This window comes from Tympanuchus pallidicinctus, unplaced genomic scaffold (genome assembly GCF_026119805.1).
Source record: "Tympanuchus pallidicinctus isolate F22 unplaced genomic scaffold, pur_lepc_1.0 scaffold1, whole genome shotgun sequence".
NCBI lineage: Eukaryota > Metazoa > Chordata > Aves > Galliformes > Phasianidae > Tympanuchus > Tympanuchus pallidicinctus.
Genome location: NW_026294618.1, coordinates 50,959,020 through 50,981,815, shown reverse-complemented (window position 1 = coordinate 50,981,815; position 22,796 = coordinate 50,959,020). Strand labels below are relative to the sequence as shown.

The 22,796-nt window shown below is 40.6% G+C and overlaps 1 protein-coding gene across 1 annotated transcript in view; it reads right to left on the bottom strand.

Moving 5' to 3' along the window:
* Positions 1 to 316: 316 nt before the first annotated feature.
* The window catches only part of RSPO3 (R-spondin 3), a 59,520-nt gene continuing 37,040 nt past the window's right edge, over positions 317 to 22,796 (bottom strand). Inside the window, exons 4-5 of the mRNA XM_052677915.1 lie at positions 20,845 to 21,042; positions 317 to 1,370 (exon numbers count right to left, since the gene is read on the bottom strand). Of these exons, the coding sequence (XP_052533875.1) occupies positions 1,177 to 1,370; positions 20,845 to 21,042 (392 nt within the window). The 3' untranslated portion in view covers positions 317 to 1,176. The remainder of the gene's footprint in view (positions 1,371 to 20,844; positions 21,043 to 22,796) is intronic.

Here is a 22,796-nt window from a genome sequence, read left to right as displayed (position 1 = left end):
TCTAAGCAGAGAGACAGCATGTAGTGCAGCCTGTACCTTGTTTGAGTGTCACCCTAGCAGGAACATTACCATGGGGTTTTGCTTGCTCCGTGAGCAATGAACATTTTCACTTCTTCTGTGTCAGACAGAAGAACTGGGAAAAGAATTTAAGCAAAATTAGACAAAAGTTGGCAAATTCTATTCATCAATATGCTTGAAGTTGTGATTATACTGTGCACATTGCGGCTGAAGTTTTTTCTCTCTGTGAAGCTTCTGAATTTTCCCCTCCCCCAGCAGAAAAGGAGACAGCATCGCTGTGAGAAATACAGTTACATGGTCTATTTCTCTGTTTTTTATTAACTCAACATTGTCTCCTACAAATACGATTTGTCATTCACCAGAAGATTTGAAATGTAGACTTAAGTTACACATAGGTATAAAAAGCATAAAACAGCACACACTGTACCACTGTTTAGACCAGAAAACATTCTGTTGTCCCACAGATAAGAGTGCTATTCAAGCTCAGCACCATCATTTTCTGCCTCAGGGATTCAGTCTTCAAAGCTGCAGACATTTCTGCTTCTCTTCCGTCAGCTTTTGAAGCTCTGCAGGCTTTCCCCTGTGGTCTCTCATCCACATTTGGAGCATGGACCAGGGAACCACAGGCAATACCACTCTGCTCCACCAGAGGTTATAAAACCCTTGGTTCCTCCTGGCTCTTCAGAAATCAGAAGTGTTTTCCTCCTTCTCATAATAGTTATGTACAATATATGAAGGGATACGATTTGCATCTTTGATTTAGACATATCTCTTGCCTCATACTTAAACAATAACTTGAAAAATATTTTACAAAGAAAAAGAACATTGTTCATCTGAATGTCGTTCATTATTATATTGCTATATTTTATACCCTATTATTAATATATACAAAATTTCTTAATTGCCTTTTACAGATGCATGGAAGCATATAATATAACAGTTCTAAAGTATCCCATTATTAGACTTTTTCTTGGCTCATCTCAATCTCTTTAATAAACTATGTTTGCTTGGAGAATATAGGAAGTATTTGGAATGTTGTTTAAAGTTTAATAGTAACTGGTAGCATTGTCCATTTGCGGCCTGAACGGTTGGAACACCTCTCAGGGCGATCTGGTAGAGATAGCAGCATCATAAGACTTAAACAATCATGGAAGGCTGTTAATGTGCAGTGTCGACAGGTGCCAGGTTCTGTTCTTTACTGGGGGCTTTTCGTTTCTTCGGCTGCGTTTTGTTGTTGTTTTCCCTCTGCTCTCGGTTTTGTCTTCGGGCTGCTCGCCCTTTGCTTTCCTGTTTTGACTCCTTACTTTCGTCTTTGTTGGACTTTTTTCTTTTTTCCTCCCTATTTTTTTTCCCTGAAATAAAAATGATGACACATTAGAAGACTTGCTCAGGCTGCAATTTCTAACTCCCCTGCTTTGCCACAGCCTGTAAAACTTGCCCTGGATTAGCACCTCCCATCAGGAGCTGGACACTAGTACCAGTGTCTGGGAGTGTCCAACTCTTCATCAACCTACTAAATTAGTACACTGGATTAGTACCTCCCATCAGTCTGGCTCTAAACAAAGAGCTGAAAGTTCCCTGGAGACAATCAGTGTTTTAGAACCAAAATAAATGTACTTCTCTCTCCCCCAGCCAGGGGCACAGCTCCATGTACTCCACCAAAACACAAATGGGAACTCCTGTGGGCTTTCTTACTGAGAGACTGGTGAGGTGCTGGAATGGATTTCCCAGAAAGATTGTAGATGTCTTATTCCTGGAGGTGTTTAAGGCCAAGTTGGATGGGACCCTGGGCAGTCTTACTTGGTACTTGATATAGCAGCTGACAACCCTGCCTGTGGCAAGCTGGAACTTGATCCCTTAGTCCCTTCCAACCCAAGCCATTCTGTGATTCATTCTATGCATCTAAGCCAGGTAACACTAACTATTGACTGATATAACTTTATACACCTCATAAACTACAGTACTACTGCAAATAATCTATCATTTTATTCTATGTCAAAAACACTTCTTGTTTTTAAATATCAGCAGATATAACCCAGATTTCCCACAGATACTGGGGAAGTTACAAAAACTTGACAGTAGCTCTTGTGGTTGAGAATGCTGAATACTCAGAACTTTGCCAGTGCTGAATATTGAGAACTATTCCCATCCCAAAATCAGAGCTGGGATTTTTTGGCACTCCTGCGGTCTCTGCAGGAGTAAGACATAGTGGGGAAGTAGGTGCAGTATAGTGGCTTCGCTGAAAACTGATGACCATCCAAGGTCAGGCAGAGTAGAGGCACTCAACCAATCCAAGATAGGTTGGAAAAAGGGAAAGAGGTTCAGAGGTGATGAAGAAAAGGCAGAAAGCAAGGAGCAAGGCTAAGATGTGAGGATATGCTGTATCCTCTTCTTACTGTGTAGCTATACAGTCTAATTTTACAGCTTCCTGACCAATACTGAGATAGGAGAGCATGGGAAATTCTATTTCACTCTTATTGAGTCAAGTACAGACAAACATCTGAATTGTTCATGTTGCTTTATATGCAAAATGGCCCCTCAGTTTTTTAGTAACTAATCAGAGATGATCCCACATACATGCAGAATCCCTCTCTGAATTTGACAATGCCACCTAAGATATGACGGAGCGAGCATGGCAGACCTGCAGAACGGGTGTGCCAGGCTCAGGGAGTGCTAACCACATCTGGGAGAGTTCCAGTCAGAATGAGCGTGCATCATACCCAGCTGTAACACTGTCTCTTAATAATGCATAAATTACAGTATGGCATTTCATTCCAGTGGTTTGTAAATATAGCTGGCCCAAGTTGAAATGTTTTTTTGAATAGAAACTGTCCAGCCATTCAGCGTTTGACATTGTTCATTAAGTGAATGGTCAAAGCAGCTTCAGCTGTGATTTCTTAGCCACAATTTAAGCATGTTGGAAAAATATTTAATGGCTTCCCTTTCTGTCATGGATCAAAATGTACGTATTTTTATATACATATGTGAATATAGTGAGAATACACATGGCTACATATCTGCAACTTCCGAGGAAGACTTAACATGAAGCTAAACTCATCTAGGCATGATTTCACTGTTTCTGTTTTAATCATACTGATATTCTATTATATAAAATGAGGAAAATTTATTTATTTAAAGTATTTAAAGTGATACTTCTGCTCAGAGTCAGCTGTGCAATTAAATTTTTTTAAATTATTTTTATTTTTATTTTTTTTGCGTGGTTTTATACCAACATCTCCATATTGTTGCTGTTTGTGAATGCAACTGTCTTCTAGATCTGATCTGTTCTGGTAATGCAATAAAGCACTGAAAGGTCACCTTTGCCCAAACTGGTTGTTTAGCTCTTTTCACTAGTATTTTTAGAAGTGGGAGTTTTCATGACAGTATAATATTACTTCATTTTATCCTGCTCAGTTTGGACCCAAAGGAAGATTCTACAAGCAGATTAATTTTGTTATGCCATCTGCTGGCACTGGGGTGTAGCTAGAGACAAATTCCTGTATGCATCTCTCTTCTTGCTCACATACATGTTATCTTCTTCCCAGAAATTTGTTCCTGATCCTTTGCTACAGCACACTGAACTGGACTCCTGAAATGGTAGAGATTGTTAGGAAATCTGGGCATTAGGCTAAATGAAAAGTGCAAAAAATGATACGGGCTACTCAATTTACAAGTTTGTCCACATAATTCTTTGCATTTGGTGAAGTCAAGGCAAAGGCAGGAATAAAGGTGAATCTCACCAATGAAACAGGCGCAATGCAAGAACGTAAACTAGGCAAAAAATATTCTGGGGAAAAGTCACAGCCTCCCCGTGAGGGAGCTGCAGGGCCGAAGGCGGCCGCGAGGGGGCGCTGTGGTGCCGCGCACGGCGCCTCCGCCGGCGGACTCTGAAGCCGGGCCCGGGACGGTCCTACTCACCCTACGGGTGCCTGAGGAAGTCAGCAAGCCCTTTCCCTACCGCGTCTTTTATTTGCCATTGGAACGCCTTTTTTTTGTTGTTTGTTTTGTTTTGTTTTGTTTGTTTGTTTTTTGTTTTTTTTTTGTTTCAGTATGCCAAGAAGAGGATGTAAAAAAAAAGGCACTGTGTTGGAATTATTGCCTTTTCCCGTGGGTTACGGAATTCTTTCATAGTGATGCACTGACACTACATCATTTCTTTCTTTTTATGCATTCCATAAGCCCTTCTGAAACATAATTAAAAAAAAAAAAAGAAAGAAAGAAAAGAAAAGAGGACAAGTCTATTGAAATAGGAGGTAGTCAAACACTTCCAAGCAAATGTTTTGCTCATGAAAAAGTGAATTCATGAGAGTCAAATAGCTCCGTGAAACAACTGGCATAAAAACAGCTCTTCTTTCAAACGGAAACTTTACATTGCCAACTGTACCGAAGTAAATAGTCTGTTCTGTCAGTTTTCTTGCAGATAGGAGATGCTTTGCTATTTCTAATAGTGACAGCTTTGTATATTGAAATAAGCCTACAGACATGCTGTAAGGCTGAGAAGTGCAGTAGTTCAAATTAAGTGCAGATGGTGAAATTAATTCAGAGAATGATATAATTACATGTCAAATCAGTTTAAAGGTGCTGACTTCTTGTTAATCTAATTTATAGCCTACAGTCTCTGAAGTCTGCCCATCTGCGTGTATATACTCCATGCTGGAATACATCTATAAATGTACAAACTAGGCTGTTTCAGAGAAGTCCTTGCATTGTCACACCAAATGTGGAGTTTCCACTAAATCTATAGCTTTATCTTATGGTGCAAAAAGAGCAAGAGTTGATCATGGGTTAGGAAAACTTGGGATTTAGAAGATACTAAATCGTTGCAGCTGATTGCTGATGTGCAGGTTCCAGATTTTGTCTTCTTTAGTCTTATGCTTAGTCTTACCCTATTATATTTTGTTGCAATTACCACAGGGAACTCAGAGCAGTGTATTTGTTCACTTCTCCTTTCCGTAGACAGAAAAACCCCAAACCACCATAGGAATAAGTGCAAGTTGATTGTGCAAACTGCGTTGCTCCAGTGGGAGTTGTCATAGAAGAGGTATCATGGAAATCCCAGAGGTGTGAGGATGTTATCCACTGGGGATGATTGTATTTCTTTGGGATACATCACTCCTATGAAGAAATTCATCCTGGGAGAGCAGAATGGGCAAGACAAGAAACAGAACTGTGTCTGCTGGGATTGCAGGCACATACGTAATGAGCTCCTGTCTGGAAGGGTTCTGGTACTTCCACTGTGCCTGTCACCACGGACCACAAATCCTCCCCACTACACTGTAATCAGCTGAAGAGCTATAATAAGAGACCACAAGCCACAGCTGCAACGTGCCACAATGTTCTTTCACACTCCTCACAGCCTCAGCTGACCCCTCAGTGCTCCCGTGTAGAGGCAAAATGTGAGGACTAAGTGCCCCCACTTCATGACCACACTCCATCCCAACTATTCTCATCTTTCTCAGAGACATTTGTTAGCCTTGTTAGGGTTGTTACCCCTTCCTTACTGCTCTACCTGGACAATAACAACATAACAACCTGGAAGAAGTTGTGCCAAGTGAAGATACCAGTAAGAGGAGCATTCACCAGGCTCTTACATCACTTTGTACAGCTCTGTAATCCAGTCATGTCATATTTTGCAAATGGATCACTCTCATTTGCATGAAAAGTGACATATTTTTTTCTGGAACACAAACCATGGCATGTACTCGCACTATTTGCTGAGATAACAAGCCTCCAAAGCCACAACTGCCCAGTGAGGCAGAGGACATTGTCCTTTCATTCACAAGCCATTAGTGACTGATTCATCTGGTAAGACTCTATGAAGTTTAAACAACATAACTTTCTTATCAGTGATCATTTCTTTCCTAGTTATGTTGGCCCACTTTTATAGTTACCAGATCTGAAGACGAACAGAATAGTGAGGGTCACCTGTGTCAGAAATACCTACTTAGTACCAGGCTCAGTGCATTTCATCTCCTTAGTTGTTCCTCTTGAAGATGAAACAATTGCTGAAGCAAAGTTGAGTAAAAAATTAATAGGAGCTAAGGTTCAAAGGCATTTAAGAAGCAATTCATTTGGCCATATATACATTATCCTGCTGCTGAGCTGTATAAGAGCAGCCTACCGGACCTTCACATACCACTCCAGATAGCTACAGATCTTAGATACATCAAGATACCTCAAATGATATTGACATGGTTGAACAGCTGCACAAGTGGACTTGTGGCTAACTTATTTCCTTGTCTCCTCTAGAAAACAGAAATACTTCTCTAGTTGCAGATGGGAGGTGACATTAGAGCCTGAAACCTACAATAGTCTTTCCGGAGATTTAGGGTCCTTGATCTTCACTAAATCTGAAAATAAGATCTGGACCATTAAACTGCATTCACTTGAAAAATATTCTTACTAAACTCATGTGTACTTGTGGGTCCTTACAAGGAAAGGACAACACTGAGTTGAGCATGTTAGTAGGAATGAGAACATTGTGACTAAATATAGGAATAGGTCAGACCTGTTCGACACCAATTTCAAAAAGCAAGCAGACAGGAAAAGAAGGATTCTGAGCATGTGAATGATGCCGAGGCAGAAGATATCAGAATTTGTTGCTGTAACAGTTGAAGAGTGAATTATATCCCATTTAGGTATATGGGAAGTAGTTTCTTTCTTGGGATGCTTGAGAAATGACACTGCTGCACTCACAAGCTCACAAGCAAGGCTTATGGAAAGTCCCTCACATAACTGGCTCCTGACAACTTCTTAGCAACAGAAATGGGTTGGAGTTCTTTCTTGTGCTGTAGAAAAGACATTGTCAGTGCCTGAAAATCCAAGAATATCCTCCAGTTGAAGAAGCAACCAGAGGAGGAAGATTTCTGTAATGAGTTCTGTTTGCTGTTTATGGAAGCACTTATTGCAGTCTGTTCAAAACAGAGCCTGTAGGCATCTATTTCCTTTGCACTTGCCTGTTGGGACTCAGGGAATTTGTTAGCAGCCTTGTTTTAATCAACACTAATGTTGTGCTAACAACAGCAATTTTATAATTACATAACAGTTTTCATCTTATAAGATCCCACAGCTTATAAAAGTTCAACAGTGTTTCCAAAGAAGGGAAACTCGTGGCTATTTAGTTGAGCAAAAAACACTCCAGTTGTTTAGGATGAGAAGTGACCTACACCATGCTGGTATTTAGGAATGCAGTGTTCTCCCTCCGACCTTCATGCTGAGCTGGCATTGAGATTTTTGAGAGTTACTTCTGAATGGAATTAAGTTTTCACAGCTCTTTAAAATTTGCAAAATGGTAGATGAGTCCTCTGTGTAATTCTCTTTTAAGACTAATGCAATCAGATGACAATGGAAAGGCTGCAGATAGTTGTGATTGGTACCAGAAAACCCTACCCTATTGTAGCTGTAGGATACTGAAAGAGATCTATAGTAGCTTGTATTCCTTAAAGATACCAACAAGCCATGCCCTCCTACTAGCCCACACTGAGGTAATAAATATAGTCCTTTTTAGAGACTTACTTCAGCTGGTGAAGGCTTTTGAGCAAACCAGAAATATAAATGTGATGCTGCATTATGTCAGAGTCGCATGTTTAGTCTGCCTCTCTAGAAATAATCAAGAAAAGTTATACATGATAAGAGACAGATGCTTGTGCCTCAGCAGACATTTGAACTCTTTCTAGTACAATAGTAAAAAGGAGAAAATACCCAAATAATTTTTTTTCTTCAGTATTCAAATTTCTACTTGGAGTTTTTTGAAGAGAGGGATAAACAAGAGGGGCCTTTTTCTTTGGCTTTCCGTAAACCATTTGCATTAATGTAACCTGTTAGTTCAGGAGACAGTCATATTATCCAATATTTGGATGCATCCATACACAGTCAATGCAGAATGCTTTTTTCCCTACATGAACACACTGGGCTCTGCTAGTGATCCCAAAGTGGATTTGCTAATACTGTTTGTAACACCAGGACCTGCCTCACTCAGTACTGGACCTTCATTCAGTGTCATCATTGTGCGTATGCGTTCAAACACAAACGTGTGTGAACAATACGTGTCTTAAGAGATATAAAAACGTAACTCCATCAGTTTGAAGGTTGGGTAAAGCACAACAGTGCCAGGTAGGTAAACCTCAAAGGGCAGTTTTCCTTCTCAAGGCTGGTGGCTTTCCATCACCTGTCCTGTGCCAGGTGTCGTTTTGGAGCAGTATCTGAGGGCAGTTCTTTAATTATCCAACGTCCCAGGAAGGTGAAAGAAGATGGAGAGTCAACAGGATGTAACACTGGCCCTGCTTTGCATGGTTCACTTGTTCCGTCTCCTCCCTACTCCATTTGTTTGCTTTCCCACCTGTGGTGATGCCTGTGCTGACAGGTGGATGGGAACCTGTGCACACTTCGCAGTAATCCTGGCCAGCATGACTGATTGATCAGCCAGTGGAGCAGTAGCTCACATACACATGAGAGGCAGCTCCTGATGGATCCACTCAGCACAATCATCAGCCCAGAGCCAGGATGCCATTACTCGAATATGCCAGAGGCTTGGTTTTGACTCTGTTGTACTTGCTTAAACACACTGAGGTCACCAAGGTTGTTTTCTGGTATAAATGAACAAATAATTTGCTTTCAAGGGTTCTTTTCACAAGCAAGGCGTTGAAAAATGACCATTTCTTTTTGTTTCATGTCTCCAGTATCTGTGTACTATTTCTGTTGGCCAGAACATTGATCTTCCCCTCTCTAGGAAGTGCCAGTATTTCCAAACACATTTTCATCCCAATTAAAATGGCAGGTCATGTTTCTAAATTTCACTCAAATCAGCAAATCCAAAAGTCCCCTTTCAACAACAGTGACGTGACATTTCACTTTGGCCATTTCCACTTGGTTCTATGAGGTTTTCTCACCTACTCGAAGAATGGCATTTCAGCAAGCAAAAAGCAGCTTGAGGAGAAGGGGATTGGAAACAACAAGATTCCTGAGCTGCCTCTGAAAAAGGCTCAGGAAATTTTTTTTGATAAAGGGATTCAGAATTGAGGTCTATGAAGCTTGAAGAGCTCAGATGACCAAGATGCTCTCATCAAAGGGATCTCAAGTTCTCAGGCTCTTGAGTCCTTGTCAGCCTGCCAGGTGAACTGCCAAGGGCCAGCCCAGCAAACAAGCTGAGAGAATACTGGGCAGAAACCTAACACAAAAGCAAAGTTGTTTCAGAACCTGCCTGCTTTCTCGTGGGTCCTCACTGAAATCAATATTTTTCTGGGAAATACGATGAGTTCCACAATTCGGCATTTTCCATTCCTTTGGAAAATTCAAGTGCATTAAAAACAAAACCCAGATATTTCTGCGGGGGTCATGGAGGACATGCATGAAAAAAAAAAAACAAAACTGAATGCAGTTATTTTAATATTTCCCGTAAATCCTCAGTTTGAAACGTGTCACAGATAGAAGAAATTGTCCATGTAAATTTTATCCAGTCTCTCTAGTCTTTTCTTGTTTTTTCCAAGAATGTGATAAGTTTATTCTTTTTAAATCCTTCTGAGAATGAACGCTGGATCTAAAGCTGTTTGTAGTAACACAGGCTTTGCACACTGAAGTTAGCAGCCGGTTTTATGAGTAGCTTCAAGTGGAATGTGAAGAATGAGTATTGCATGTGATGATGCATCACTGGACTTCATTTTATTTAGTATACTTTATAAACTGACCACCATCCCATTTAGATGGGGAACAAATGAGGTTAGATAGCTCAAAGGTTAGAGGAGATGAAGCCCCCAGTGGGAAGAGAAAGCAGCCTCTCATGGCACAGAGCACCAGGCTGTGCTAAGGAATGTCTGCAACCCTTAGCCACCTCCCCAGGAGATCTGCTCCAAGTTCCTGCCAGCAGGAGATAATGGCAGCCCAGCAGAACTTGCTGCAAGCATGTGTTATTTTTTCTCTTTTGTGCTCGGGGGATGAATTAGGAGTGCTACAGCACTGCTGGTAAAATTGTAATAATCTTAGGCATTGCACTTCTGAGTGTGCCCGTGGGGTGTATGCAGCCTGTAAATAGGGCCAGTTATAAGAGCCATATTGCAGGGCTGCAAAAAGGTTCTAGGGAACCAGAAGTGAAAGCAGCACTAGTGACATTTCTTCAGTAGGATGTATGGCAAGAAGTCAGGACCTTCTCTGGACTCTGAAAACAGAGACTGTGGGGACCAGCAAAGGTCTCTCTTTCTAACCATCTCTTGCCTCTGTCTGAGGAAGATCTTATACACAAATCAACTATTATGCTCATGCTTGTCTTTAAAACCAATCAGTTAAACACTTTCCTGCCTCTTTTAAGAGTTTTCAGATTAGTGAAAAATGAAATAATTCACTGTTTCTAAAATCTGACTGTCTCCTCCTTTTGCTGTAAACTCCTTAAGCACTCTTCTTATAATACTGAAGACCAACTCTGTAGCCACTGAAATAAAAAACATTTTGCAAGGCTCTGGTATGGCACATTCTGAAACACTTTATAGACTATCATACAGGTGTGTAGCATTCTCAGGGGCAAGGAAACAGTAAACATACAGTACAGTAAGATAGTAATGAAGTAGAACACGCTGCACAAAGAATCCAGAGCTCCCACTCCAACCTTAGCCATAAATTCTCAAAAATTACTTACAGCTTTTCATGTACTTTTGAAAATGTTACCCAGGATTCTCGTATGTCACAGGAAGTTATTTTTTGTACTCTGAAAGAGTACATTGCTTTCAGCTAGAAAACAGAAATTCCATCAACTTTAAACCTGAATAAGCCCTACAGTATTCAGAGGGATTCACAGAGATTCTTCCATCTCCATATTGCATCTTCCACAATGTCAGATTTAAACTTCAGTAATTCATCCATTATAGCTTTAGTTTGTTTTAAAAACACTGGGGAAAAAAAAATCTAACAAATAAAATAGGCTGTGGCTGGGATTGCGATTCTTCATCTTCCTGGTGGACTTTTATCTATATAATGGAGTCTTTATGACATCCTCATGTTCCACAACTATAGAACGAAGATAATGGTTCCTTAATTATGTTTAATGCTTTGACAGCTACAGATGAAAGCCATTCCTGTGCAAATTAAAGCCAATGAAATGGATGAAAAGACTCCTCCTTACTTTTACAGCTAACGTTTTAAGGAACTGAACAACAGGCTTCAATCAATCAGAGAGCTCGGGTCCTTTATGGAGTATTGTTTCCTTGCTCATTCTTAAAGGTAGCAGGGTTCAGATCACCTACTGACATTCCCTCCCACCACCCACATCCACATGAGAAATAAAGTCAGTTCCTTTGCATTTAAACAAAAAAATCCTTCTGGTTTAGCAATGCACATTTCTACTTAAGCAATAAACATCTGTCGTCTGCCATTCATTAATATTAATTATAAATGGTCACTAGCTCATGGAATCCAAGTCCACCAGCTGAGATTTTTCCAACTGTGACCTTGCAAGGGTTTGTATAAAAAGTGTTCAGAAGGGTCCTTCGAAGCCTGAAGCCAACAGTAAGTGCAGTTTGCAAAGTATAGCATTTATATCATGCACTTAGAACAAGAGCAGTCAGAAAGGGATATGGAAAGTGGGGGAGGGAGAAAAGGAGAGAATACAGGGGCTAAAACAGGGCTCCTTTAAACACTTAAGTGTTTCAGACCTTTCTGTAGGCTAATGACAGGGAGAGGCATCGTTCATAATGAGACTGGGCCATGCACTAAACATTACTGTAAATGAAAGGTTGCGTGAATTAAAGGTTGTTCATCTCATGTTTCAGGAATGTAGTTGTGTTTCATGTCTGAAGTCTGTTTTCCTTTTAAACGGAGTTCTTCAGATGACAAATGAGAGAGGGAATTTCAGAAAGCAAATGAGCAGAAGTAAATACATGTTTAAGAACAAAGCAGAGACATAACGGTAGTTGTAAATCTTTATGCTGGGGCTACTGTTTGCTATAGATATTGGGGAGGATTAGATTAGATTCAAAATTCAAAAAATTTCATCACTGGGTCATTTTGCTTGTAAACCCCAGAAAAATCCCCAGAGTTAATAATTAGGTACTAGCCTGCAGATGTTTAGCTTGTGGACCCCTGGTTAATTCTTTTTACAGCCATTTTTTGTTTCAAGGAACTAAATATTGAAAATTTTGGAAATGGTTTCCTTTTTTTTTTCATTAAAAACATGGCCACCAAAATTTTGCATGACAAATGACTGATGTCTTTCTTTCTTCTCATTAATTTCTTACCACTTAAAAATTACTTTAACAAACACAAGTGAAAAATATTTGTTTGCATCTGTCCTTAGAATTAACTTCTTTTTTTTTTTTTTAAAACTAAATACAGCAATATTCCCCTGATGAACCACATCTTTGTCTACTATCAAATTTTGTATAGGCTCATTGACAGAGTGGTGGTAGCTTTCATCTCTAGTGAATTAGTGTGACAAGAGAGTGGTGAGGTGCTGGAACAGGCCGCCCAGAGAAGCTGTGGATGCTATATCCCTGGAGGTGTTCAAGGCCAGGTTGGATGGGCCCCTGGGCAGCCTGCTGTAGTATTAGATATGGAGGTTAGCAGCCTTGCCTGTGGCAGGGAGGTTGGAGTTTGATGATCGTTGAGGTCCATTCCAACCCAAGTCATTCCGTGATTCTATGATTCTAAGTCCACTGAGCTACATACACAGGAATAGTTGGTGAGTGCAAATAGGAGCATGGCAGCATGGCAGGCATACCACCAGGAGAGGATACCTAAATTAAACAAAATGGAAGAAAATTTGTTTCAATGTCCTCCTTCAGGCCCAAATGAAAATCTGAGCTTGGTAAAGACGGAAGGACACTTTATATTGAATGTGTCAATAGACAGCAATACTTGAAATAGTGCTGTGCAAATGTGCAGTATGTCTTCTGTCTGTGGAAGTCTTACAGAAGGCAATAGGCATGAAAAAAATTTATGGAAATGTTGTGGTAATTTTAGAAATGTAGGGAAGCTTATCAAAGCATTATCTAGTTCTTTACTGGACTCTGTGGCTGGACTGCTATACTTAGACTGTTTCTGATGGATGTTTGTCTAACCTCCTTAAAAATCTTCCATGATGGAGATTCCCACAACCTCTTTCCTGATCTTTACAGTCTCTGATAACAACACTGGATGTTATCTCATTGGGAACAATACAAAGCTCCTTTGGCTCTTTATAAAGAAAAGCTATGGCAGCAGATGTTTTCTTTGTCAGAGTTAAGGGGCTGGAGGAGAGCTGGGAAGTGGCAGCCTAAAGGCTACAACAGGTGTAGGAGCTAGGAGGGAGCATGTGCTGAGAGAGACGAGGAGGCTGGAGATGCAGAGACCTGGGTGGGGAAAAGCAAACAGAGCTGCTTGGGTGGGAAGAATAAGCAAAAACTCAGTAAGATGAGGAGAAGCAGCAGCCAAAAAAGTGCTTGTTTTCACTTCGTTACAAAGGAATGTTGAAAAATCTTTTCTTTACAGCTAGATCCAAAGTACCCTGAAGTCAATGGGATTTCGATGGGTCTTGGACAATGCCCCTTAAAAGAATTAGGCAGCTAAAACAGTAGTGAATGAGTGCCATTACTCTCACAATTTGCTGTGCTATAACAGTATTGCTATACATGGAAGTGTTCCACAGCTCAGGATTTAGATGATTTTACAGTGCTCTCTGTGTCACCATTAAAACTTGAAACATCCACTGCCAGATTTACTCTGTAGATCACATACACCAAATATTTTGCATTCTTGGACTAAATCTGATGGATGTACTAGATCTGATGGATTTGTAAGAACTAATGCTTTCTTGCATTTGTTCTTCTTTCCAGGTCATACAGGCAAAAATGGAGTTGTAGATCCCAGATGACAAGGGCCAAGTGGGCTGTGCTATCAGTAGCCACTTCTCTTCATCTTTACTCTATGGTAATGTTGCCCAAGGACAAGAAAACAGCTTGCTCTGGTCTGCTGGGGAGTAGAGAACAGAAAGTTATCAAGATACGTGGCCGTGATGCACAGCCTGCAAGAGGCTGATTTCCTCTTCCAACTTCGACAAATAAATCCCACTGCTCCTTACAATGCTAGAAGTTAGGGCAAGGCTTTGGAAGTACTAGCTGTGAGAAGTGGAGAAAAGGGATAAATGAGGACATGCAGGCAGACTAAGGAAATGATGTAGGGTAAGAGAAAAAGATATTCTGTTCTTTTGCATGTGATCTCTGCCCTGCAGCTGGGAGAATACAGTAGGCATGGTTTCCTATTTTCGTCTCCATGGAACACAGTAAAGTGATGCCACCAGATACGAAGGTGCTGTGGATTAGTACAGTACAGCTATGCAACAAAGGAAGGCCCTTTTGTGTCTGCACTGCATGACTGCTAGTTTGGTTTCAGTCTCTGACCTGCACCAGCTCCCTTTCTCTCCCCACCAGCCAAAGCAGGAGAATAGTCCCAAATAGTCTGGATGCAAACCAAAAGATGCTCCTTGGTCTTGTAGTCAAGGAGAGTGCATCTTTGCATGCTTTTCCTTAGCAGTACAGTCACAGCTATGGACTTCACCTTCCCAGATAATTCTATTCAAGAGGGAAGATACTAGAAAGATGTTTAAAATTTGGTGCTGAATGGATGGGCACTTTGGAAGGGTGGAGGGAGAGGTATTAGTGATGTTGTGTTTTTCCTACAGAGCTCAGACATCTAAAGGATGTTTGCAAGCCACTTCTGGAGCACAGGGAACCTCCAGAAGGGAAGACTGGAAAGGGAAAAAGAGATGACTTCTATCCCTTATTTGGTTTAGTGATCTAGGGAGAAGTGCTCCCGCATCATCCACATTTTGTTATAAGAATGAAGTCAGCTTTTTTTATGGATTCACTTACTGCACAAGAAGAGCTGACCATCCACTTCATTCTCTGCTGTGAGATGACTGTCACACTGTATAGCACTGTATATGCAAAGACTTGCAGCAAATTTGTGTTGCCTGCTTGCACAGTGTGTATGTCTGTCAGAACTGGGAGGTACGGTAAGAATTTGATATTCACCGTAACACAAAGTAAGCACACTTGTAGCAAAATGCTACACTACTATTAATTCGTTTGGATTTTAAGGTCTTAGTTTGCAGTTACATAATATGACATTCAAAAATGCCTAACTTCAATTATATTTTGAAAGTGCTTCGACTAAATTTTAAAATGGGTTTTCCCTGCCTTTCCAGCCCTTGAATTCTTGAGCTGTACATACTTGCTTACTAGCTATTTTAGATTCACAAATCTCTCTGAATCATACTGATCCTCTTTTTCCCTTCTTAACCATTCTCTCCCAAGATCTCTTTTCTGAATGGTGACCATTTGTGCAGGCCAATGGTGGTGGTCAGCTTTGTGCTGTCCATATCCTGCCTTGCTCAAGGTATTTCCAGAAAGCCATTTCCCTTGATGTTGCAACTAAGGAATTCCCAGTCGCAACAGCCCTGGTGTAGGGGGCTGGAAATGTGTTAAAGTTAAAGAGTCAAAACCCCTGCGAGGAAAGGAAATGAGAGGTCCTCTTGGCAGAAACAAACAGAAAATAAACAATCGAACTCAATTCCTCAATTATAGTAAGTCAGGCTCGCAAAGGCCAGAGTTATGACCCACTGGCGTATGCAGAATGTAAACACAGGGATGCAGTAATTAGCTTTGTGTTCATCTTGAAGCTTCAGAAGTCCTGTGACCCACCATGGAATAAGGTCATTAACCACAACCACACGAGTGACCTTCACACAGGACACCCCATCTCTCACAGTTAGTCTAGAGAACAGTGCACTTGTGATGTCTCTCTGGCTCACATGCGCCAATCCTTTTGTTTTAAATACCACCAAGCTATACAAAGGAGAGAGGATCTGACTTTCAGGATGAGCTGTGATTGAAATATCTTATTTTCCCGTGCAGTTATGCTTAAGAAGTTAGCAGGTAAGATCCACATCATTCACCCTGGACTGTCCTTAGCAGTCATTGTGAAAAGGGAGCTCCCTCTGGAGAAAAAAATCATTTTGCTCTTTTTAGAATCCACCTAATGGCACATGAATCCCCCTCCCCAAGAGCAGTATTCCAGTATCCCACCTTTGATATGATACATCAAGGACCTTCTTAGACATAGGCAACTAATTTTTAGCAGGGGCTCAGTGATGACTCCCATCTTGTCATGCCTTTTATGAATTCTCAGAAGGCAAAACCCTTGTTGTAAAAATCAAGTGCGCATCAACTTCAAATTGTCCAGTATGAAAAAAAAAAAATTCTACAAAATGAGTAAGCAACTACTCCAGAGTCCAGAATTTTCAGGAAGAAATTGATACTACTGCAGGAACAAACACATTGCTATGGCACACATTTATGTAAATGGGTACAAAGGGGTTTCTTTGTATTGTAGAGATTACAAAACCTTGATTTTATGGGACATGGTTCAAAACTCATGCAAAGTGTGAAACTCTACTAATGGCTTCCTTCCCTACTCTACTTCCCTGTACATCTTAAAATTGTAATACAACTTACACGCTTTCTCTTATTTTAATAGAGGCTCTCTTTCTCTTTCTCTGTGCTGCCTGGGACACCTCATCTGGCCATTAATGAAATTGATGCACCTTGAAAAGACATTAAATGAAGACTTTGTTGCTATTGTTAGAGATACTAAAGGCTCCTTCTGTGTTCCTTTGTTACATGAATCCATGTGGCATCAGAGTGTTTACACTAGGGTGGATAACTCAGTGAGTTTAAGTTAACTGAATACAAATTAAGTAGTTTATTGTGTAATACCAGGGTTGCTCCAAAAGTAATGCCTCCTATGTTACTATGTTGGTCCATTACATCAGAAGCAGATGCTGGTGCTATGGCAGTAAAAGCTGAAACTTCCCACCAATATTCCATTACATTTTGTTGCTGTGTGACAGATGGCAGCAGAAGGGCAATCTGACAGAATGGTGTCTGTCCTGGAAATGTGTATGAAGCAAAGGTGTGGAATTGAATTCCTCTGTGCAGAAAAAATGGCACCCGCTGACATTTACTTATGCTTGCTGAATGTTTCTGGAGACTAAATGGTGGATGTGAACACAGCGAGGCAGTGGGTGATGTGTTTCAGCAGTGGCAACACTGACATTAAAGACAAGCCATGTTTTGGATGGTCATGCACAGCTGTCAGACTATGAAATGAAGAATGTCTTTATCCACAGATTGTTGGTTTACAACAGGAAACTGCATACAGAGCTGAAGATCAGCTACTTTGTGTTGGAAATGATGGTGGCAATGCTGGAATATCATAAAGTTTGCACAAGGTGGATCCCTTGAATTCTCACACAGGAACGGAAAGAACAACATAAGCAAGTTTGTCAGGATCTATTGAATCAATATGAGGCTGATCCAGTTTCTTGAATCGCATCACTACCATTTATGAGATGTGGTATCACCACCATAAGCTGGAGTCAAAATGACAGTACATGAAGTGACAACACATGAATTTCCCAGTAAAGAAAAAGCTCAAGATGCAGCCCTAAGTGGGTAAAGTGATGAGCACTGTCTTTTAGGATAGGAAAGTAGTGATCCTTCCAGATTTCCTAGAAACTGGACAAACCATCAACTCCGACCACGGCATCGCAACACTGACTAAGTTGAAGACTTGAACTTTGAGTCAGACCAGAGAAGAAGAGAACCTTCCTTTTGCAACAATATAATGTCAGGCCCCAAGCCAGTTTGCTGCGGAGCAAATTGTCAGTCTTGGTTGGACTGTCTTATCATACCCACAGTATAGCCCAGATTTGGCTCCTTCTGAATTCCATCTGCTTGGACCAATGAAAGATGGACTGTGTGGGTAGCATTTTCCTAGCAATGACACCATCACAGCACCTGTGAAACATTGGGTCACCTCCACTGGTGCAGATTTTTACAAGTGCAGCGTGCAGGATTTTGTTCATGCTGCAAAAATGCATAGCTAATGGTGGTGGTAATGCTGAAAATTAACTTTTTGTAGCTGTCATGATTTTATGAGAGAATTTGATAATATTGATAATATTAAGATAATTTTTTCTATCAGGTAGTGTTATTGTGCTCTTTATATTGGTTGCAGTTATCATAGAAATTAATAGGAAGCATTACTTTCACTGTGACCTATCTATTAACCTTGTTAGAATAAAGTTACATTTTTTTCAGCTGAAGTAAAATCTTGACAAATGCCTTAGGGTTTTTAGCTAACAGGTGGTTTTGCATATTTAATGGATGCCTGATAGGACTCCTGCATACTACAGCCATCTGAAGACATGTACTCAAAACTCTAGCTTCTTCTCCCAGTAAAACTCAATTTACTAGACAGAGAAAGGAAAAAAAAAAAAAAAAAAGAGTTATACTGGATCACACCAGCTTTAATGGCATACTAGCAAGCAGATGGAAACAAAAAGCCATCTTCATTTGTCTTATCTTGTTCTGTGTAACTATTCCAGAAATATGCACTTGCCTCTCTGAGATAGCAGCAACTGAAATGACTAACATCCTGTCTCTGATTTCAACTTCTTGAGCAAAGTCACTGAGGGATCTGTGACGAGCATACCCCGTCATGATGTGGTCTTTGCCCTTACTCCCTCGGCCACAGACATATAGTCAACATGGAAATGGCAAAGACTGACTGAACTAACTTTGTCTTCTAACTTGTTTGATTGCAGATGACAGATTGCAGCACTGTTGGCTCTTGCTAGGTCTGCTGCTAGACTTAGTCAATGCACTGGAAGCTAGTCTCCAAAGCAATCCCCAAGTGGCAGTGTAAAGTTGTACAATGCAAATAGCATTTTCAATATTTCTTAACAGTAAGTCCAAATGTATTTACTTTCCCTTTCCTGTCCAAAAGAGTTTTTGTTGTTAACTCCCTTCATCTCATTGACTGGACTAGCTAGCCATAAGAACAGAGCTTGCTTTAGCTTTTGGTACAAGCATTCTCTTGTTTGCAGGGGAACAAAAAATTTCTCTTGGAGTAATAAGGGATAGTGGCAGTAAGGAAGATAAGTTGCTCAGAGATTAAGTTGGAAAGCCTTATTTCCCTATCCCAGTAGGAACATAAGGAAACTCTGAGCATAATGCATCCCTTCAACATATTTTAACCTAATGTTTCATGTGTGAATTTCCTCAGTTTTATTAAGGATTACCTTCTATTTCATTTTAAATAAACTCATCTCTCTTTGAAGGTGTACAAAAATGAATTGGACAGACATTTGTGGGTAATATTACAGAGGATTGTACAGTGGTGTCTTTCAGAACATTAAAAAAATCCTCCCAGCTATACACATGCAAATCCCAAAGGCGTAAGCAGTATTGGAACATAGTTGTTGGAATGTAGGTTACATCTGACTGCATAAAGTTCAAAGGAATTGTCTACTGAGTGTGAAACAGACTAGAATATACTCTGTGACTTGCTCAAAAGAGAAGAATAATGGTTTTATGCACATTGCAGGAAAAATAAAGATTTTAAAGGAACTCTTGTGGTGTGCAGTATTTTTCAAATCGGCTTGGCTCAGATCCTGTTAAATAAGGATTGACAGTAAAATAGGTGAGGAGTTTCATTTAAAGTACGTATGAAATACAGACAATTCTCAAAGAGAAAAAATCCAATCTGAGAATGCTGTCGAATTACCAAAAACAAATACATGGCATCATTATTACCTTAAAGAAAACCAACAGTTTTTAGACTCAAAATTGAAGTTCAGAACTATATTTTCAGCTCTGACGTATTGTATTGTAACTATTGTAGAAAAAAATACTCTTTTCTTCCAGTTTCAGTGAAGTAGCAGGTTTGTGCTTCAAGCTGTGCCACCGTGCAGGAGCAAAAGCGATAATATTCATGGACATATTGAATATATAGTCTAAACAGGAAGAAGTCTGTACATAGCTTGTCTTGGCTGCTCCCCTGAGGCAGACACACTGCTCTACCTTGCATCCCCAACACAGGAAAGAAGTGAAGTTTTTGGAGAGGGTCCAGAAGAGGGCCACAGGAATGATCGAGGGCTGGAGCACCTCTCCTATGAAGACAGGATGAAGAAACTGGGCTTGTTCAGCCTGGAGAAGAGAAGGCTGCGGGGAGACCTCATTGCAGCCTTCCAATATTTAGAGAGAGTTTATAAACATGAGGGAAATCAAATTTTTACAAGGGCAGATAATGATAAGACAAGGGGGAATGGTTTTAAACTAAAGGAGGGGACATTGTGATTAGATGTCAGGGTAAAGTTTTTTACTGAGAGAGTGGTGAGGTGCTGAAGCAGGCTGCCCAGAGAGGTTGTGGATGTTTTGTCCCTGGAGGTGTTAAGTGGAGTTTCCCTTGCTTGCCGGAGAGTTATGGTCTTTCTGCTACACTGGGACTCTGCAAGTAGAAAGCAAGATCATGCCACATTTTTCAACCAGAGCTAGTACAAAGAAGTCAGGGTGTGAGAGAGGTCACAGCGCTGCAATAGTAGGAGTTACAGGCTTACCTGAATAGGAGCTTGACATAGGAACCAGTTCAGAGGAATTTTATGGTTGAACCATGAAATTTGACTGCCTGATATTCAACAAAAACCTTTCACCATGCCGTGTTTTATAATGGACCTTTTTGCTGCATGTGCAACATCTCATTTATGCAGTTCTTTCAGCAGTACTTACTGAGAGTGCATCTTCCCATCCTACCCACGCTGTGTACTCTGCATCACACAAAGTGCATTTTTTTCAGAAGCATTAGGACTTTATTTACACCAGGGAAGTGCACAGTTCCCTCCAGCTCAATGAATGTCATGTCATTGGGAGTTTTGGGGAAGCCAGCAATTGAGGCTTGAGAATTCAGATGCGAATATTTAAACAAGTACAATACAAAACTCAAATTATGATGATGATAACGTGGTACCTTTTCCTTCCTTCTGACATCTCTTTCTTTGTACCATACATTTTCTGCTCTCGCTTGTAGCTGGGCAAGGATTGCCCCTTGCTGACGGATGTTGTATGATCTCTCTGACCCTTACTTCATTTCCTCTTTTGAAACCACATGTTTTTCCTTTCTTTGTGCAAGGGCTCCATGGACTCCACTCACTAGCTTCACAGTGCACTGCAACAAACATAGGACAAGCTGAGCCTGACCAGTATATTTTTTGTATACATTATGCATATGGTACATTCATCTTATTCTGCATCAGCTAAATGCTAGCAAACACAAATGAAATGAATCAAGATTTAAATCAGTGAATTGAGTACATTTGTACTACTGAAGGTATACTGCATACAATAATGTCAAATAATTATGTCAGATGCTATTTTGAACCTGATATTTTGTAATTCTGTCCCTGATACATGGTAGCAAAAACACAATTGGTCTCAATGAAATCAGTTACTGGGATCTTTTCTTAGGTTGCCTTGGTGTTGTGGAGATAGAGCTCCTTTTGGTTTTAGTGGAATTAAACAGGAGAGAGCAGAAGGAAATCACTGTTTCAAGCTGCTGCAGCTGGTCTTTGAGGTATTGAATTTGGAAATCGATAGAGTTATAATGAAATAACTGTTATGGAAACATTACATTAGGAACCAAGCATCTTTGGTTATCTCTTGCTTGGCATTCAACTTAAATAGTGATAGATCTGGAACACATGTAAGGTTTAAGTTAGCAAAGCAGAGGAAATTTAGTACTAATGAGGGATTGTAGCCTTTTAGAAAAGTGTAAGTTGCAGTTTCTAAACTACAGTGATATTGGGAACTCAAAGGTATGCCACTGGACACTTGCCCAAAAAGTATAGACAAAAATGTGGGCAACCTGGAGCTTCAAAACGTGGTCTTAATAGCTATGCTACTTCCATGCCACCTCCTCAGTACCCTACTCTTAATAAAAGGTAGTAATTATTTGCTTTCTCATGTGTTACTTAAGAATCTAAGCCTCCACTAAAGAAGAAAAAACTTTTCTCTATAGAAGAAAAAACCTCTCTATAGGGAGGATTTCCTAAGTCAACATTTTTCCAGATTCAGAATTTACTTTAAAATTTTTCAAAACTTAAAAATGTAACTTATCTCAGACGATCTCTGAGCCTCCCTCCAGTAAACTGTCATGTGAGTAATCTTGTTTTTAACATTACACTGGAGCTCTCCTGTTAAAATAATTGGCCTTCACGTGCACAGAAAGGTTCTGTTTTTCCTCCATAACTTTAAATGGCTTTTCTGAGTAAAGACTGACTCATTGTTCAAGCAGCTAAGGCTATAGCACTTGGAAACAGCCACCAAGAAACAAAAATTATCCCTTGAATTGCTTCCAAAGATGAAAGTCTTTGCTAGAAAATAAAACCGTAAATATCGTCACTACCACCTGAACTAATAGCTACTTGAGAAAGAAAACACTGAACCAGTGCACATTTATTTTTACTCCTGATTGCTTGCCCTGACAAATGGGCTATGCCAGGGAGAGTTATGTGCATGATGCTGTGGAGGAGGAGATTTCCAGTACGGCCAGGCTGTGCCTAAGCGCTCACTGGTTGCAGGTGGCTGAAGAAGTTACTGCTCCCACTGTGGCTCCCAGCCCGCAGCCACCACAGTTCACAGCCAGTGCACCAAAATAAGCTGAGCCCTGCTGCAGCCTCAGTGTGTTCATGGCGGGGGACATGGATAGCAGCAGCCCGCAGGCAAACACATCACTCTTCCTGCTTTCGGCTGCAGGGGTGGCAGAGGGATGAAGCAGACAGCTAGGTGTGTTGACCTCCAAAATCGCCCTGGCCTGAAGAATTGGAGCTTGTGAGTCAGAGGCTTGAAGAGATATAAAAGCAGCTCTCGTTTCTGCAGCCATGAGTCACCAGAGCAGTGCCGCCAATCTCACTCCTTCACAGA